The following is a 21,110-nucleotide window of genomic DNA, read 5'->3' as shown; positions in this document are numbered from 1 at the left end:
GACATTCTCAGGGCATTTATAGTATCCATATAGGAGTAGGGTGTTATGCCTCCGTGCGGCCCGAACCTGTCTAAACCCCAGTGCATTTACTTCGTTCCGCACTAGATCATTCCACCCCGCCAGCCATCGCATTTATACCCATTTATTTCTCCAGCAAACATATTCAGGATCATCCCCCCGGCCGAATCTCTAAAAAGGGGTCCCTCGGGATCCCTACGACAGGAGTTAACCCTCCGACAATCGCCTGGGTCATCTTGACATATGGATGATGCAAAAAATTATCAGTAATTCCATTGGTCATGATTTATATGATGCTAAATTCCCTCAATCTTCGGATTTTATGTGCATTGTATGTGCCATAGGGAAGCTAATTTTAAGACCATCTTACCTTAAAATTCAAGCAGAACCACTCAAATTCCTTGAACGCATTTAGGGTGATATAAGTGGTCCTATCCAACCATTAACTGGATCATTCAGGTGTTTCATGGTTCTAATAAATGCCTCTACACGATGGTCTCACATGTGTCTCTTGTCCACACGAAACCATGCATTTGCTAAAATAATGGCTCAAATTATTAAATTACAAGCACATTATCCTAAAAATCAAATTCAATCAATTCGAATGGACAATGCTGTAGAATTATCCTCACGTGCACTCAATGACTATTGTATGTCCCTAGGAATTCAAGTTCAGCATTCTGTCCATAATCAAAATGGTTTGGCAGAATCCCTTATCAAGAAAATTAAGCTCATTACACGACCCTTATTACAAAATTGCAACTTACCCACTTTTTGTTAGGGTCATGCAGTTTTACACGCTGCTAACTTAATTCAATTACGACCTGCTGCATATCATAGTAATTCCCCTTTACAATTAGTACATGGAAATCCACCAAGTATTTCCCATATGCGTAAATTCAGTTGCGCTACATACGTACCGATCTCACCACCGCAGCGTACATCCATGGGCTCACATAGGAAATTAGGGATGTACGTGGAGTATTAATCTCCGTCGATCATTAAATACCTCAAGCCCCTCACAAGAGACCTATTCATGGCCCAATATGTTGATTGTATATTCAATGAGGATCATTTCTCGGCATTAGGGGGGAGATTTCAAGTAGCAGAAAGAATACCAAGAAATCAATTGGAATGTCCAAGGAATTTCCACCTCAGATCCACATACTCAAGAATCTGAACTCCAAGTTCAGAAAATCATCAATTTGCAACATATTGCAAATAACCTGCTAGATGCATTTACTGACTACAAAGTAGTCACAAAATCCTATAATCCTACCAAAAATGTGCCCAAAAGAGTGGAGGTACCAATAAAAACCACTCAACTCCCTATTCAAAATAAGAGGAGGAGAAGTACAGCCACAAAGGAGGATACAACTTCTTCAAACGCTAAAGGAAACAGAGAAAGAAACTCTCTGAAACAGTACGTGCAAGTCAACCTCAAGTTGATAGATACCTAGTGGGTAATGTACACCTAGTTGATGGGCCACATCCACAACCCAGCTCAATAGTGCACTCAATTAATGATGTTGGGACATCGAAATACCCTGACTCAATCGTATTTGGAAATCACGAACAGTCACCAAGGGTACAAGAGATACCCACCGACTATCTAGATTCTGGAAATCATATGACCGAAAGACTACAATTGTCGACACATACTTCTCCACTGTGATTACAAACAACCTCCAAAATGATCCAGATCCCAAGACAAGGGCAGAGTGTAAACAACGCTCGGACTGGACTCAATGGAAGGATGCAATCCAAGTAGAGATAGCCTCTCTAACAAAAAGAGAGGTATTCATAAAAGTAATACCTGCACCTTCAAATATCTTCCCTGTGGGATTCAAATGGGTTTCCATCCGAAAATGGAATGAGAACAACGAGGTGGTGATATACAAAGCAAGGCTTGTAGCACAAGGGTTCACGCAAAGACTTGACATTGATTTCAATGAAACCTATTCTCCTATCATGAGTGGAATCACATTCTGATATCTTATCTCATTGGTAGTTCAAAATCATCTATCTATGCAGTTGATGGATGTATTGGTTGCATATCTATATGGGTCACTTGATTCAGACATATACATGAAAGTTCCCAATGGAATCCAAATTCTGAATCCAATCGCAAATTGTGATGTACTATTGTACTGTGGCCTAAGACGTTCAAAGCGGGTTCGATCCAAAAATATGATGGAAAGCTCAATCCCAATAAGTGGATGTAGATCTATACCACTGTTATTCGAGCGGTGGGCGGTGACAACAAGGTGTGGCCAACTATCTGCTAACCATGCTGGATTGGCCAGCATGGTCCTGGCTGTTGAACTTGCCTCCCAACTCGATCCGATCATGGGCCAAGCTAAAGGCTCAGTTCATCGCCAACTTCCAGGGCACGTTCGAGCGCCAGGAACTAAGAATGATCTTCATTAGATGAACCGAGGCAAAGACGAATCTCTTTGTCACACCATGTTTATAAAGGGACAAAAATAGATGCAAACCACATGTATGCCAGGATCAATTTTCATATATGCAGCGACTTCATCAGTGTATCACACATAGTGCCATTATTACAATGTTTAACTTAAACAGAATAAATAGACCTCAAAGTATTTAACTAAAGCAAACAAACTAAACACAGTGAAACTTCCATCTTCCATAGGCAATTGACTGGGGGTCCACCAGCTTAGCAATTTTCATCTTTATCGATGTAGTAGTCTGGTTCTCCTTCATTGTCTAAGTGGTGTTTGGATGGAAATAGCAAGTGTGAGTACATATCGCACTCCACAAGTGTGGGAAATAAATGTCATGCAAAATTAAATAAAGGAACATGCTATAACAGGTTAAATTTGCATAAGTGCTAACTATGCTAACGAAGAGTTACAAAAGTATCATATTTAACTAGGTGAATCACCACTAAACTTCCATCCTCAAGAAACATCTCCACAAGTTTCTGAACCACCTGAAAACCACTTTAGGTTCCCAAACCATCCAAACCAAACCAACTAATCAAACTAACTAATAATGTGAGGATCCAAGTCTCTCATGACCGTGAGCACGATTGATATATCATACTTTACACTCTACAAAGGTTGTTCAGCCTTCCCCATGAGTCATGATTTTTCTTGTTGCCGTGTCAGCACACTTAACACACACCAGTGGTGTGTCACCCGAAAAGTCACTACAAAGCCATTACAAAGTTTCATTCAATATGTTCACGCCCGCTAGGTTTCACTGCCGTCAATGTGGTATTCACACCACCCAGAAGCCCCCTTTTGCGCCTTGTAATTTCCAGCAAGTTTTCATCCTTCCCTTCCACTACACATCTCATACCACTAACCAAATAGTTCTGGCCTTAACCATCCCCACAAATACACTCTTCCGTTTAGCACGCACAAAACTGGAATCCACTAATTAATAGGCCAATCATGTCTCATACCAGGTCTCGTGGTTGGTACGATACTTCTTGGGTTGTCGCTCTATGAACCGGTCCTTACTTAGGTTACTTGAGCAAACACTAAGCCAACAACATTACTATGATCATCATCAACACCTCTTTCCTCAAGGCCTAAGGTTCCATGTTGCAATACCATTACCAAAATTTCCCAACTCATAGTTGCATAGTTCATTAGTCATATTTAACTGACTACCCATCCATACCCTTGTGCAAAGCTAAGCATAAGCTGCCCAACAAACTACTACTGATAACTAGACGACAAGGAATATATGGAACAGGGTACTATAAGTAAATAGGATTTAGGTTTAACAGCAAGCATGTTTGAAATAAAGAACGGATTTGAAAAACTAGGATCAAAATGTTCAAGAACACTTGCCTCTTCCAACTTGCTACTCAGACTCTTCAAATACTTGGTCCTGGAGATTCTCGAACTGCTCCTCGACTGCTCTCGGAACACACCAGAAAAGTATACAATAAAACTAACTAAAAACAGTACACCAAATAATAACTAACATCTATGAAAAGGTACCAAAATATAGTACACGCTGCTACGAACATAAGAGCGCAAAAATCATCTAAATTAGAGCTAAAACGAGAAAGTTATGCTAAAAATAAGTTTAGGGTTAAATCTAAAAAAGAAAAGGACTTATTTTGAATAAAACAAAGGGGATACAGACCTTTTTGTAAAAGTAGAGGGACCTATTTGTGAATATGAGAAAGTTTAGGGACTACAGTGTAAAAAGATAGGGGCTTTTGAGTAATTACATAAAAGTGTAGGGGCTTATCTGCAAAATTGCCACTTTTCCCGAATTAAATTAAATAGGAGATGACTCGGTAAATGGGTTGCTGGTGTGGCTGGTGACTAGGCTTGACACATCGGCTCAAAGGCTAAGGTGTCGATGATGTGGCGTGATGACAAGGCGATGGTGCTGACTAGGATTAAAGAAACCACGTGTCATCACATGATTGGATCGACGAAGGGGTATTCTAGATCTAATTTGTACCGTTGTATGAAGATCTAATGGCCAGGGATACTTCTGGGTCTCTCGACTAGCTCTGGCGATAGTACGGCGGTGGCTTGGCTTCCGAGGTGGCGTGCTTGCTGTTGCATCGCCGGAGATGGCTAAACAACGCTACACCGCACCAAAACGAGTTGGAAAAGGTTCAATAGAGAGAGAGAGGGACATGGGGAAACTTCCCAGGGGCTCACCTTTGATGATGGATGCCTGTAGGTCCGTCGGGGACGACGCACAGCGTACGGTGGGGCTCGGAGCTAGGCAAGAAGGGTTATCCAACGGCGGAGAGTCAATGAGGTGCGGCGGAATCGACTCGTCGTGAGCTTGCGGTGCCGGAGCTGCGCTCAAATGCGGCAAGGAGTAGTGAGAGCGGCGGTCGATGAGCTCGACCACGGGCGGTATTGGCGGCAACGGTTGGGATCTCAGCGATGGTGCGCTAGGGCTAGGGTATCGAGGAGATGCAAAAAATGAGGGGGCGGCAGGTTCTATATATAGGCAGGGTGAGGTGGTTAAATCCGTTAGGATTCAGACGCAGAGGGTGGCAGTAGTCGTTGGAGGCGAGCCAGAGCTTGGTGACGCGGAGTACCAGTCGGAGACGACGACCAACGCGAGGCCCACCTTGCGGTCTCGCACGGAGAGAAAGCAAAAGGCGCTCGAACACCTTCGGCAGCGTGCGGCAGTAGCAGAGCCTGGCCTATAGCTAGCCTAGACAGGAGGTGGGGTGAAGAATTGAGGAGGAGGTGGGCTCAGCCCGGGAGGGAAAAGGGAGATGGGTCGAAAGAAAAGGAAGGGAAAAAAGAGAAAAGAAGGGGAATTCAGCCCAAGGAAGGAAATGAAGTTTTTCTTTTAGGAAACATTTTTCAACTTTTCCAAAAACTCAAACGATGCGCCTTGAGGCTTTCAAAATTCATTTTCCAATCCATAAAATCTCTAATGCATCTACTCCAGCATGAAAGCATCAAATTTTTATATAGCCTAAATTAATTATTTAGTTTAGAAAATAAGTTTTCCACCTAGGATTTTGAGAAGAAGAACAACACTCTAATTCTAAAGAAAAGGTAAATATTACTATTTTCAAAAGGTTGAAAATTAGGGTGTTACACTCTTCGAGATTTCATGTGGAGGTTTAGCGATAGGCGCAACAAGATCATGTACATCTTCGACGAGTCAGCCATCATCACTTTTAAGCGATGTGTCAAGGACACATATCAAGTTGGCAAGTTAGCTACTTGAAAGATCCAAACGGTCAAAGAGTTCTTCGAGTTGACCAACAAGTCTACATAGCGTGCTGAAGCTCAAGCACATGCCAAAAACCCTTAGCATGGCAAGGACAATCCCGAGGCCTCAAAGAACGGGGTGAAGAAGAATAAACTTTGTGACAAGTGCAAAGGTTCTGACACAACTGTAGCTGCGGTCAATAGGAGCAAGTCGCGCAACACTGGGGATAACAAAGGCCTAAACCGAGGTGGTGGAAAGTGGTGTCTCATCCATCGGACCAACCAACATGACTTCGACAAATGCCATGTCATTAAAAAGAAGGTTGGTGATAAGCTCAAGGCTGCTGTTGCTGAGTATCACAGCAAACAGGCCAAGCCGGATGCTAAAGACGACAAACCCAAACTTTACAGGGCCAATCAGGGCATTTCACACATATTCGGAGGATCTACCGCGTACGAGTCCAAGAGACAGTACAAAGCGATCGAGAGAGAGGTCAACTTGGCTCTAACAGGACCAACTCAATACCTCAAGTGGTCAGAGGTCCCAATCACCTTTAACCAAGTTGACCACCTAGCTGTGGTTACACACCCTGTTCAATACTCGATCATGATCCAGCCTACTATCCTTAACATCAAGATACATCAAACATTGGTTAATGTGGGTAGTTCTCTTAATCTCATCTTTGCCAAGAAGTTAGACAAGATGGGAATTTCAAGGTCGGAGCTCAAGGAAGGAGCTAAACCTTTTCATGGTACAACCCCAAATTCATCCAATATACCCCTTGGCCCGATCGAGCTGCTCATGTTCAGAGAGCCTGACAATTTCTGTATAGAGAAGTTAGCCTTTCATGTGGCGGACTTTGAGACAGCTTACAATGTGATTCTATGCCGCCCAATGCTGGGCAAGTTCATGGTCGTGGTGCACTACGCGTGTCAAACACTCAAGATCCTAGGCCCCAAAGGGGTCATAACTGTCAAAGGGGATTAGCGTGCAGAGATAAAATGTGATGAGTAGAGTTTGGATATGGTTCAACACCTCTACTGGACGACAACTACTTCAAAAGGCATGAAGTCTAAGCGCCAAAAGCATCAAGCCATTGCTAAGGTTAAGGACTCCAGGCCTGTAAGTTTTTCTAGCACTTCCAAGTCCAATGAGGTTGCCAAAAGAGATTACAACGACGGTGCCAAGGACAAGAATATTGATGGTGGTGTCAAGGCAATACCCCTCGACCCGTCTGAACCAGCTAAGATGGTCAAGATAGGGGTTGACCTTAATTCCAAATAGGAACTCGAGCTCATCACTTTCCTCCAGGCGAACCAAGATGTGTTTGCATGGCAACAATCTGATATGCCCAGGGTCCCTAGGGAGGTGATTGAGCATCGACTAGCTGTGAAACCCAACGCCAAAGCCGTGGAGCTGAAATAGCGAAGGTTTGCAGAGGATAGGAAGCAAACTATCCAGGAGGAGGTCAGCAAACTCCTAAAGGTGGGCTTTATTCAAGAGGTTTGTCATCCTACGTGGAACGCAAATCCCGTCCTCGTGAAGAAACCCAATGGCAGATGGAGAATGTGTGTCGACTTTACAGACCTCAATAAAGCCTGTCCCAAGGACCCTTTTCCTCTTCCTCATATCGACCAGATCATCGACTCTACAGCGGGTTGTGCATTGATGTATTTCCTAGATGCCTATTCAAGGTATCACAAAATTAGCATGGGGGTAGAGGATGAGGAGAAAATGACATTTATTACTCCTTTCCTTGTATTTTGTTACATAAAGATGCCTTTCGGTTTCAAGAATGCTGGTGCTACTTACCAATGGTGTATTCAAAATTGCTTATATCCCCAGATTGGGTGCAACATTGAAGCTTATGTCGATGATATTGTAGTCAAGTCTAGAACCGAAGGCACATTGATTAACAACATCAAGGAGCCATTCGACAACCTTAGGAAGTATTGTATGATGCTTAATCCATAGAAGTGCTCATTTGGCATTCCATCTGGCAAGCTTCTCTGCTTCCTGGTGTCAAGTCATGGCATCAACACCAATCCACATAAAATCGAGGCACTCGACCAAATGCGGTCACCTCGAACACTGAAAGAAGTTAAAAAATTGACAGGATGCATAGCAACCCTTAGTCGATTCATCTCCTGGATGGGCGAATGAGGGATATCTTTCTTCAAGTTGCGAAATAAACACGATCGGTTCAAGTGGACAGATGAAGTAGAGAATGCCTTCCAGGATCTAAAAAGGTATTTATTGTCTCTATTAATTCTAACACTGTCTAACAAAAAAGAGGAGCTATTTTTGGACATTGCAGCAACCACACAAGTTGCAAGCACGGTCCTGGTGATCATGTAGGAATGTCTCAAGAAAAAGACCAAGGTTTAGAAACTTGTTTACTACGTGAGCAAAGTCCAACATGATGCTAAGCTACGATACCCGCAAGTGCAGAAGTTGCTATATGCAGCCTTGATGCCTTCCCAGAAGCTACGATACTATTTCTAGATGCACAAGGTCACTATTGTGATAACATATCCACTGAGGGATGTCATACGTAACAGAGAGGGTACTGGATGAATCATGCAATGGGCGGTCGAGATCAATGAGTTCGATGTACACTATGCACCACGAACAAGCGTTAAGTCGGGAGTGCTAGCAGAATCCATCGCTGAATAAACAAACATTGAAGAAAAAAAGCCAAGTGTGATTGAGGACCACTAGAAGCTCTTCTTTGATGGATCGCTCACGCTTCATGGCTCGGGGGCTGACATTGTACTTAAATCTCCAACAGGCAACGAACTCAGGTACATTGTTCAATCAAATTTTAAAGCTTCCAACAATATTATAGAATACGAAAGACTGATAAATGGGCTCCGCATAGCTTCATCACTTGGAATTAGATGACTTCTTGTGAAAGGGGACTCATAGCTAGTCATAAACCAGGTGCAAAAGGAGTACTAGTGCTCGGACGACAACATAGTGGTTTATCTGAATGAGGCGTGAAAGCTTGAGGAAAAGTTCAAAGGGCTACAAGTAATGTACATCAGAAGGAGTGACAACTCTGGTGTGGATGAGCTTACTAGACTCGCTTCTTCTCGAGCACCAGCGCCCATGGGAGTCTTTATTGAGAAACTCCTCAAACCATCTATCTCGATAACTTGGCGAACGTATGCTACCCAACTTGACCAGCAGTCTGATCTGGTCAGTGAGGCAAACATTGTAGACATAGTAGCTACACTACTCAAATGTGAACCAACTTAGATGACCCCGTACCAAGCATATCTCGAAGGTCGAGACATCCCTGAAGATGATGCGTCTGTAGAGAAAATTGTTCATAATTCCAAGCTCTACGCTTTGTTAGACGACAACCTCTACCGAAAGAGGAGTAACGAAATCTTGATGAAATGCATCACTCAAGAAGAGGGCAATAAAATATTACTCAATATCCGTGGAGGCATGTGTGGTAATCTTGCGTCTTATCACACCTTGGTCGGAAAAGCTTTCCGCCAAGGATTCTATTGGCCGACTGTCCTCCAGGATGCTTCAGAGCTAATCAAAAAGTGCGAAAGCTGCTAATTTTTTGAAAGACAGAACACTCGATCAGCCTAAGCTCTGAAACAATTCCTCTTTCTTAGCCTTTCTCCATCTAGGGCTTGGATATCCTGGAACCGTTCCCAAGGTCCTAAGGTGGTTATAAGTTCGTATTCATGGCTATCGACACGTTCACTAAGTGGATCGAGGCCAAACTCGTGCGAATGATAACCGTAGAAGCAGCTAAGAAGTTCACGAGGAGACTAATTACTCAATTCGTAATTCTGCATCGGATAATTACAGACAATGATAGCCAGTTCAAAAGTGGGACCTTTATCGCGTTTTGTGAAGAATTTGGCATCAAAACTTGTTAGGTTAAATGCGCCAATGGTATAGTCTTGCAGGGTATTAAAACTAAGGTTTTCGACAGGCTAAAGGCCTACTCAAAACGATGGGTGAAGGAGCTTCCCTCGGTACTATAGGTCTTTTGCACTTCGACTAATAGGGCAACCGGTGAAACTCCTTTCTTCTTAGTCTACAGAGTAGAAGTAGTGCTCCTGATAGAATTGAAGTATGGATCGCTTCGAGTGGAACGTTGCTCGAAAGAAGGGCAAGAGTAATCAAGAGCGGACGATATCAATTTACTCGATGAGTATCATGATCAAGCATCCATTTGAGAAGCTAAGTATCAGCAAGCGTTGTTTTATGAAACTCACTACTGGGGACCTTTTTTTACAAAAGGTGCATAAACAGGCCTAGCGCCATAAGTTGTCACCTAAGTGGGAAGGGCCCTATATAGTAGTCAAAGTAACTCGGTCTGGATCAGTATAACTATCTATTCCAAATGGTGAGATACTTGAAAACTCGTGGCACATCGACTAACTCCGCCAGTTCCATTCATAGATGAGGTAAATCAAAGGTAAGTCGATTACATTCTAATCAGACTGACTATCCTGTTACATATTATTAACAGAAAAGATTTCACCTAGCTGTTGCGAATAGTGAAGATCCACCATCTCCAAGAGTTTATAAGTAAGTTGATCCCTACTTTCCCTCAAACGAGTCGAGAAATCTGTTCTGTTCCTCTGTGGAGTGGCAACTAATTGTCCCGGGGATCGGTCGTCGACCAGCATAAGGGACAGGGAAGCTGGCTGAGTCGAAGACCCTACTAGAGCTTCTTTCCAACGTTAACGATGCCGAGTGGCTCTTCATAGGGTGTGAAGGCGATCTGTCGGTTGTCGATGGAGAAGATGACCGCACTTTCTTCACTACCGAAGGCTTGAGGGCTCCATCACCGAAGACCTCATTAGCAACCCGGCTTGTGATCTCATCAAGATCACCACCATCTTCATTCCCCTCTGGCGCGTCTTGCGCCACCAACTTTTGTGCTACTTGTTTTGTGGCATCAGCATCCAGGAAACATCGGAGGTGAAAGATGAAGGGCCAATAACCTCTAACAGATATTCTGTTCCTTCTCCTCTCAGGCTTTTCGATGGATTCCTCCTCGTCGGAGGAAATGATGATGACATTGGGTGGAACTATAGTGAGAGGCCTTAGGGCTTGAGGTCCTACTCCCCCTATTTCTGAACATGGCTCAGGAGATGGTGATGAAGTGGAAGCCATCTATTGGGCAATGGGCAGGGAGAAAATAAAGGAGACAAGGTGAAAATGGACAGCCCTGGATGTACCTATTTATAGATATAGAAATGGGTCATACTGCGGAAACAATGCCGTCAAGATCTGATAGCGCTAGGCGTGATGATGAGGCCACCTCAGTCACGTAGCACGTTGGGCAAAAGTCGAGGCGCTGCTGAGGCGTTATGACTTATCTAATCTCTGCAAGGAGGTGTATGTCATTATGATACGTTAAAATCAAAGGTTGCGGTAAAAATGACCACGAGCGGGAATGGGTTTTTCACTCGATGACCATAATATAATTATTGTCGTATGCCTAAGGGATTATACCCTCGAGCATGTGATCGATAAGAATGAGTTGATGCTTATGCTCTACTCTCTGCTCGATCCGGTCATCGAGCAGAGATTCTAAGGCTACATCATATATTTTTTATGCTTATACTTCACTCTCTATTTAACTGTCATGTTAACCAGAGAGTCGGGAGTTACATTGTTTGTTGCAGTACTTATGCTCCACTTTCTACTTGAACTTAGTTATTGAGCGAAGAGTCAGGGGCCACATCAGGTATCTTAAGATGCTACAGCTCTGCTCTCTGTCTTGATAACACATCAAACAAAGAGTCGAGGGCTACATCGCATACTTTTGATGCTACATCTTACTCCCCACTCGGTCCAATCATCGAGTAGAGAGTCGATGGCTACATCATATACTTTCGATGGTACTAGCATGTTCTATCTTACTCTCCGATCAAGTATGTTTTCCTCCTCGATCAGAGAGTCAAGGACTACATAGTAATACCATATTTCTTCAGTAAGGATATCCTTTTTGCAAAAATTTATCTAGCTTTGCATCGACTGCTTTGGATAGAACTAGTAGAGGCATGTGTTGGGTTGATGATGGACAACTATACCTAATAAGGTATAACGGCACAAGAGATTGTTAGGCATCTCAGGCCTAACAGCTAATAAGGTTATGAAGTTCTAGTCGATTCTATGTGTGTTCTCTGTTGTGTTCATGTTCGCAACGCTGGTCAAAGTGCAAGCCGGTGAAAATTTGCAAAATATTATCATGTTATTCTTGTTTCTAATTTTATACTAGTCTTTTTCTTGTTATTATGGTTGCTTCGAGTGGTTACACGAAGGCCAACACATGTAATCATCTATCTAATTGAGTTTTTAGGTGTCAATGGATATTCGATCAACAAGTTTTGAGAATGGTTATAGCATGTATTAATTGACAGGCAAAATGTTAGCAACATTCTTACAATGATTAGACAAAAGATTATCAAGAAGCCCATTACTCGACTAAGGGGAAAGGTTTGGTGATATCCATCTACAAGAACGCCACTTAAAATTTCCCTCAAGGGATTTTATGATTCTAAAATTTTTGTCATGGTAGGAAATTTCAAGCACATCATAATCATCCCTGTCATAAGTTGAGTTCACCAGGCGGAAGCTAAGAATTTGGTCAATGTTAGTAACTCTAGGAACTGATTGTACGGCTTTAGATGTCATGTCCAGCAGAATTTATTTTTCCTTCAGCCATGGAGTAGCCTCCCATTCCAGTGGTTCTCAAATGTTATCGTTGAATGTGTGAAGGGAAACCAGCATCAAGGCATTATGTTCAGCTGGGTCATCAATTTTGTCGCCAATCTTCAAGAAAATCGTGCAAGTCTCTACCAGAAGCAGTCGAGAACCTCCTAGACTAGGTTGCTAGATCTCGAACTTGGGCATCGACTGTTCCTATATTGCTATGGCTCCCAACAGATCTCCTGAGACAATTCCATCCAGAAAATCTGCAATGCGCCACTAAAACTTGTTACTAGAAATCTGAAACCACTGTGAAGGTCTGTTGATGAGACAAACATGCACTCCCTTTATCATTTGAAGATGAAAAGATGGCATCCTTGGAACAACGATGATGAACAACTCCATAACCCTCTATATCACGCATCCTTCTTGATTTACCAAACTGCATCATAGGATAGCAGAGGAAGATCAGAGAACCATCCTGTGACTGGGGTAATCACTCTGGCTGTAATTTGACTCACTCTTTCAACAATGATAAAGAGCCCGCTCGAGGTCCCTAATTAAACCTCAAAAGCGAAGGTTGGAAATTACTTCACCACCTAGGCGATGTACTTCCACCATACCATCCTCGTGCATGAATGTCCCTTTCAGAATCCAAGGTGCGAATTCTGCCATCCTATGCACTTCACACTATGAAGTGCAGACGCAACGGAAGAAGGTGAAATCCTTTAGATGTGGCAGCTCATTGGAGATGATGTCGAGCACCCCCAAAGGTCATGGTGGACAGATTAGAAGGGCAAGTTTGCAGTGGAGGCAATAAGGATAGGACTATAGGGCTCTCCTCTCGGATGAATAAATAGGCCTTACCTCAGAATAAAGCTTAGAAATCATTTCCACTTCAGATACAAATTGTGGTGCCTCCATAGGCAAGAAAGGAGCGATGATAGCGTTTTGCGAATCTCTGCACACCCGTATGCATGCATTAAATGTTCCTATACCCAACGTTTCAAATTTTGGAAATCTTTTTAACTCTACTCATAGACGGATGTCGAGAAGTCAAATTGCCCAAGCCTTTCTTTGAGTCTGGAGTGCGGATAACAGCAGGGTGCTCGACCCAAATGCGTTTGCACTCAATACTCAAAATAGAGCATATTCTTACTCGATTCTTTTGACTGTGAGTTTGAGCTACCTTACTCATCTAAGCTCATACTTGGCAGTACTCGAGTAAACACATGCAGAAATCCTCACTGCTGAGTAGAGTTAGGGGGCTACTGTTGAATATCTACATATGGGGTATATATACATAAGTAGTGCACTATATATAGACAGGATATACCATACACATGTATTACAACTCTGGATACTACGGAACCAAATCTGTGGTACCTGATACACTTAAAAATCTAGAAGATATATACTATAAAGGTCTCGATTGGTTGCTCAACTTGAGAATGAGTAGTATCCAAGTTAGATTCGTCTGCTTTATCTTATTGGATGAGATATAAGACTCCCTATCAATTAGGGTTAGATATGAGACAACATATTAGCTTATATCCGATCTCACCGACACTGCTCCTCCTTGGAGGACTGCCACTCCAAGCGAAAGCGCTCGAGCGAGTCGCTGTGCACACGCGAGCCACCACAATTCGCCCCGACAAGGATCGAACCCGGGACTGCACAACAGCCGGGTGCTACTTGAGCGCTGCAGACCGTTCGGTCGCAGGCTCCTTCGCAGGGTGAATGAATGTGGTGAACGATATAATTTTTGTTTTCTTTTTGTTTGAGAAAGAGAAAGGATGTATTTCTGGGAGTTCCTTGAAATCTGCACCTGAAACAATCAGGGCCAATGGACCACCCCTGGTACCTTTGCATGCCAAAATTTTGTGACCTATACACAAACACGGAAAATTGTATACAGGTCATGCACTTTGTTTCGGTTGAGTATGGACTGTACCAAGCACATCGCTCAGTTAATCGCTAGTTGTTCTTTCGCCACAGCACCAAGTGGACCACTGTTTGGATCAAGCTTCAGGGAGATGTCCTTAAACATCTTGCGGCTTAGGGTGTTGTATACCACTCTTGAGTACTGCCGAGATGTATTCCTCCAGTCCATTCCAGCTTTCATCATCAGCTCAAACTCCTCATAGCTTATCTTGCCATCCTGTGACAACATGTTTTAATTAAGTACTTCAGCGAACCAGCTTAACACTTCAGATCTTATGAAAATTTTGCTAGTTCTTGTGAAGGGATGGTGGCCTAACCTTGTCTTTGTCAACATCCAGGATGATGTCGTCGATTGCCTTCTGGTCGCCTCTTGGAGAGAGCGCCTCCTTCAACTCTTCCATCTCGATGTACCCGCTCCCGTTCTTATCGAAGTAGTTGAACACCTTGGGCAGGTGATCCTCGCTACGGATTTTCTTCAGGTGAATGGAAACTGTCACAAACTCCTTGCAGTCCAGGGTCCCATTGCCGTCTATGTCTGCCTAGAGAATGCAAAGACAGTATCGTCTTCTTACTAGTCATCCAAATTGTTTACCAGGTTATTTTCTGTGATCGAACATGTATTCTATGGAGCAATGCTACAACTTGCAAACTTGGAAATGAGATGGTGCGACAAATATATAGGTAAAGAGGATCTCACAGCTTCCATGAGCATATCCACATCGGTGTCATGGACATTGTGCCCTATCATTCGCAGTCCCTTCCTGAGCTCTTCAACTGTCAGGTGCCCATCCTTGTTGGTGTCCAACATGTGGAACAGCTCCCTGATTGCCTCAAGCTCTTCGGTTGGTAGGTACTCAGCCACCACCTAACCAATGAAAAGGTTCAGTAGGCCTTCCGAGAATACCGATACGCAAAATTGTCAGCTATGGGACAGCATTGTCAGCTCACAAGTAAGGCCTTCTTCTTGAACTTGTTCATAGCAGTGAATTGCTTCAGCCTGGACCTCACTGCTTCTCCAAGAGGGATGTTAGGAGCTGCACTAGCATTCTGTATCCAAGGATGTTCTTCATTTTCATAGACCAGAAATTATGGTTAGATTCAGCACAAATATATTTAGAACTGGAAAACTGTGAGGATAGCTAACCTAGAACCTGTTGAGCTGTCAACCGAGAATAGGGGTTAGGATCAAGCATCTTCCTGACAAGATCTCTTGCATTCTCTGATACCTTTGGCCAAGGCTCTCTCCCGAAGTCAATGTTCGAGCGGATGATAGCCCGTGCAATACCTTCATCAGTCTCTGCAGTATCATCGTAATAAACTCGATGAGTTGATGAACATGGACAAAATTTGGAGTTTCTTAACTTGATCCATACATATGAGCTTACCAGCCCAGAAAGGAGGGACGCCACACAGCAAGATGTACAGTATGACTCCTGCACTCCATATGTCTATTTCTTGTCCATAGTTCCTCTGCAGAACTTCAGGAGCCATGTAGTAGGGGGATCCAACGATCTCATTGAATCTTTCACCTAAATATGAAAAAGTCCACAACTCCATGTAATGTGAAAATTGTTTCTGGAGTTTCGATCATTTAAAATAAAATAAAATTCCTTGTGATTTTGCGCAGGAGTTTGTACCTGGTTTGAAGCACACAGAGAGACCAAAATCGATGACTTTGAGATGGGACGTCTCAGATGTGTTGGCATACAGGAAGTTCTCAGGCTTGAGGTCCCGATGCATGACGCCGTTCTTGTGGCAATGCTGCAAAGAGGTTGTGATACCAAATTTTAGCATTTCTAGTTGATAATAGGTTATTGGTATCCTTAGGTTGTCGCATTTGCATGGCATAACTGTGCAAGATGGACTAATTAGACATGTTCTTCAACATTTCAGAATATTGTAAGATGCATCTGACCTTGTTAATGCACATAAGCGTATATGTGTAACAGTTTACAAGCATTGCTTCCTTACTTATATCTTGAATATGTATGTTTTGAGGGAACCGAAAATTACTACTAAGCCATACATTATGAACAAAATTGTCTATCTCAGCAGCTCCCACATTATTTCGTTTTTATACTTACGATACGTTCATATAAATCAATTTGTTTCGAAGACATTTATCATCTCTATATGTCCTTGTAATTTGACATTGCTCGATCAACTCTTCCAAAGAGTATTTTTGGTTAATCAAGTCATGTTTCGAATGCAATTTTATTCTCCAATCCCTACAGGAGTTGAATTTGCTGCTCCCTACGAAATTCATAGGTTTCAGATGGGTCCTAAGGCGTAGCCGTGACAATGTTATTATTCAGTGGCATTCCAATCCTTTTAAGCCGGATTTTATTTTCAAAAGAAAAAAAAACACCCCCTGATACCACATGGAAAATGAAATGCGCATGCATGGGTAATTTCGACGTACGAACCTGCACGACCTCCATGATGGTGCGCACGACGGCGGCGGCGGCGCGCTCAGTGTAGTGTCCGCGCGAGACGATGCGGTCGAAGAGCTCGCCTCCCTCGCAGACCTCCATGACTAAGTGCACGGCGTCGCCGTCCTCGAAGGCCTCGCGCAGCCGAACGACGTTAGCATGCGCCGGCAGCGAGCGCATGATGGCCACCTCCCGCCGCACGTCCTCGATGTCGACGCTACTGCGCAGCCTGCGCTTGCTGATGGACTTGCACGCGAACTCCTCGCCCGTGGCCGTGTCGGTGCACCGCCGCGTCAGGCCGAACTCGCCGCGCCCGAGCTCCTCGCCGAGCTGGTACCGCCGGAGCAGCTCCTCAGCGCTAGCGGACGCGGCCAGGCCCTTACCCAGCACGGTGACCGGCGGCCAAGTCTGGGCCGCGGCGCGCGCGGCGTCGGAGATCGAGGACACCGTGGAGTAGGACCGCACATTAGCACCACCGAGGCGGCCGCCGCGGCGGGCGCCGCCGCCGCCCCGCCGCTTGCAGGACGGCCGGGCCACGCAGCAGTTGCCCATCGCTGCGGCGCCACGATACGACGCCGGGCGGACGACGACGTCGTGCCCGCTGCAGTGGCCGGCCTAATCTCCCTGGACGGACGGCGTGGATCTCTCTCTTCCTCTCCCTATCTCTGGGGCAAGAGAGGAGGAGAGAGATGGAGGAAATGGCGCTGTCGTGGTGGATGGCTTTGACAGAGAGGGAGCCTCTCTTTTCTCCCGGGTCCTTCGTTCTCGTTTTGCCATTTTTGGGATTGTTTCTTGGCTCTATAATCTAAGCTTGCTAATTAAACACAATATATTTATTTTAAGTTAGATGATTATATAATGACACCCATGTTATAATAGATCAAGATATATACAATGTCAAGATAGAGTTAATGTAATAAAATAGGATCTACAAACTCCGACATCGAATCGCTAAATATGTATGACATATATATAGCGATAACTTATCAAAATTAAACAACGTATTGATCCAAAGTAAAGTTGAAGTATGCATAGATTCTTGCCTTGGTGCTCGACTTCACAATCAGCAATCACAAGTCCCGGATCACCCTTGGTCATACCTGTATTACTCTCTATAGCTCTTCCACTACTACAGAACATCACATATGTAGCGCTCTATCAATGTCAGTTCAACAGGAAACGCTACTGTAGGTGTATCAGTGCTGGATCTTAAAGTCCTGCGCGTGAACAACGACTGAAGGAGTAAGAACCAGCACTAATAGTTACAGCAATATCGGTTCGTAGCTGAAACCGACACTGATACTTAAGTGCCGGTTCTAGCAACGAACCGGCACTGATAGTGATTATCAGTGTCAGTTCATATACCAACCGGTACTGATACTGATATAGTATAAAAGCCCACTTTCTCCCCTAGCTCGACCAGAATAGAGCCACTCGAGCCTGAGTAAATAGTGTTGTTCGCCATTTTACTTGTCGTCTTGTGGTTGGAGAAAAGATTTTTTGCGTTGAGGATTCCAGATTTGGAGGAGTTAACTATTCTAAGGTTAGTGAGATGGTATATATTTTATTTTTAGATAGATTTATTTGGTAGATTGCTCTAGGGTTAATGGTTGGTGCTTGTTCTATGGGTATGGATTTTGAGATTTAATTTAGAAAAAGTTTGCAACTTTATCATTATTAGATGTATAGAGATGATCTGCATTTATTCTTAGTTGGATTTAGTTGCTAGATTGCTCTAGGTTTAAATTTAGGTGGTTGTTCCTTAGTGTTAAATTTTGGAATGAGTAAGAGCACAATTTTATCATTGTAGATGATTTAAGCAGTAGATTAAAGTCACATATAAATAGATGTAGGTGTGTAGATTAAAATCTCGGGACAATTGCAGATGTGTCACTACTTGAACCGTTATTGCGATTAAAAATTACAAAAATACCACTAAACTGTCATTTGAGTGGCACCCTTGCAAAAAATAAAAAAACCAATGAGGTATTTGTAAATACCCTAAAATCTAAATCCAATTTTCTAGTATGTGGATTGCGTATATTTTTAAATTCTTAAATTTAAAAAATAATCTAGTGGATTTCCTCTATTCATTAATCAACATAGTGAATTTAACATATTTGATAGAATACTATGTTGTAGGGATGACACGTCCACCAACGGATCGTAATAGTATACGACAGCCTTTGGAAAGCGGGTCCCCTGACTCGGCCCAAGTACCAAAAAGAGATGGACCCTCAAATAGGGATCAATCAAGATGCAAGGTAATTCAATGAATTTGTTCTAGATTTAGACATGTTTAATGATTATAAGTTGAATTGGTTTAATTATAATAATTTGCAGATGGACCGGTCATAGATGTACAAGGATCGAGGGGGACCAGAGTTTGTTGTTGGCGTTGAGGCTTTTTTTTAGGGCTACGTGTCGAGAACTATATATGATGTCAGTATGTCGACTACAAGAACGAGAAGCAATTTTCAAATATAGAGCAGATTCGTGCACACTTGATTCACAGAGGTTTCAAGGCTGCTATAACCGTTAGACTGAGCACGACAAACATGAAGATGTTGGACGTGAAGGGCAACTAACAGTCGAAGAAGATAGAGACAACGATATGATAGTTAATAAAGACTTCGATATGTCAGCATTTGAAGATATTGTTGTCAAGAACGATGGAAGGGATATTTTTGTTGGCAACAATGAAGACAACATAGAAAAAATATAACGCGATAGGGAGAGGGACTTCACTAGTGAAAGATAATATCAAAAGTACTATTGTATGGTACAGGACTCTAAAACACCAGTTTACCTGAACTGTAAAGATGAGCACTGCAAGTTGCATGTGGTGCTGACACTGATGCAAATGAAGGTTGGCAATGGTTGGACCGGTAAGGACTTTAATGAATTGTTAGAATTCTTGAGGGAATTGCTTTCAAAGGGGAATGTGTTGTCCGACCACGGTGATGGATGATGGATGTGTTAAGAATAGTGCCAATTTTTAGGGTTTTGTCGTGCTTGATGATGGATTTTGCCATGCTTGATGATGGATGGTGTATGTGGGTTTTTCCTTGCTTGATGATGGATGGATGGATGCTCATGTAAGTTGGGTTTTGCTCGGTGATGATTACATATATTGAGATTGAACTAGTAAGTTGAGTACAATAGATGAGATCTTGAGTAGCTCCCTATTTTTGGATGATCTAGGCAGTAACTGTTTTGACACTTTGATTTCATTTGATTGGTTCTACATACCAATTTTGAGATCTTGTTATCTCTTTGTTCACTGCCTAGTTGTGTTAAGCTCCTGGACATGTGTTGTGGTTGTCTATAACTCGAACTTGATCTGCTTGATTAATCTAGGGAAGAGCAGTATATATTGTTGTCTCAGTAATTGGGGTTTTGAGCCCTGTTGGTCTGCTGTGTTGCTGGTCTTATGTTACACAGGTGCTTGTTTCCTTTTTCCAATGTGCATTCACCTGCTCAGAAGCCCTGTCTAGGATGCTGTAGAAATTTTTTCTATGATCTTAATCAAGGTGTGATCTCATTTACTAGTCCAATTTGTGATACGAATATAGATCAACTTGGGAGCAGACTTTCATAGTTTTGGAGCCAACTGTTAGAATCTGAGAGCAAATTTTAACATTACTACTTTATGCTTTGGTTCAGTACTGTTCTTTATATACATGATGAATGATATATTAGTTTATGCTCTGGTGCTTCATTCTTGCAATATCATGTATGCTGCTTTCAGCCCTTGTTATGCTATTTCGTTGTTCAACTGATAAGTTAAGAGATTATTATCTGAAATTTTCCACTCAGCGTGGTGTTTTACACTATTACAATTTACAATAGAATAAAGTTAGGAACCGATTTACATAATCTCGAGAAATGATAAGCAAAGGTCAGCAAAAGACGTAATGTGGTTGTTTCCTTACTGTACATCAGTTTTGTACATTCAATGATTATTTTTTTGTTCTTTCATTTGAGAACATTTGTGGACCTTCCTGATTTTTATATTTGTACATTGCAGTGTTGGTGCTCAGAATGTGAAGAACACTTGCATTCAGTTTCATAAGCGAAGAACACTTGCATTCAGAAACTCAGAACAGCTTAAGAGAGGTGAGGAGTGGAACAATGCTTCTCCAAGCACAAATTGAATGTGAACTTGAATTTTTTTTTGGATATATAGTTGTTGTCTGCTTCACTAAATTAGTTTGAATTGTGTAAGGTGAAGTTGTGTACATATTGTGTGTAGCAATGATTCAAATCGTTGATGTCTATTATGTGTAGCATTGTACATATTATGTTTTTACTTATGAGACATGATAGCAC

The 21,110-nt window shown here is 42.8% G+C and overlaps 1 protein-coding gene across 1 annotated transcript; it reads right to left on the bottom strand.

Annotated features, from left to right (window-relative positions):
• Nucleotides 1-14,338: 14,338 nt before the first annotated feature.
• On the bottom strand, nucleotides 14,339-17,419 carry LOC133905005 (calcium-dependent protein kinase 29-like). The gene is made up of 8 exons (XM_062346690.1): nucleotides 16,773-17,419; nucleotides 15,984-16,107; nucleotides 15,732-15,875; nucleotides 15,491-15,643; nucleotides 15,295-15,410; nucleotides 15,044-15,211; nucleotides 14,664-14,885; nucleotides 14,339-14,563 (listed from the first exon to the last, which is right to left on the bottom strand). The coding sequence occupies exons 1-8, from the start codon at nucleotides 17,328-17,330 to the stop codon at nucleotides 14,369-14,371; spliced, it is 1,680 nt and encodes a 559-aa protein (XP_062202674.1). The 5' UTR covers nucleotides 17,331-17,419; the 3' UTR covers nucleotides 14,339-14,368.
• Nucleotides 17,420-21,110: the final 3,691 nt, after the last annotated feature.

Source organism: Phragmites australis, chromosome 22 (genome assembly GCF_958298935.1).
Source record: "Phragmites australis chromosome 22, lpPhrAust1.1, whole genome shotgun sequence".
Taxonomy (NCBI): Eukaryota; Viridiplantae; Streptophyta; class Magnoliopsida; order Poales; family Poaceae; genus Phragmites; species Phragmites australis.
This window is presented reverse-complemented; position numbering and strand designations above follow the sequence as displayed.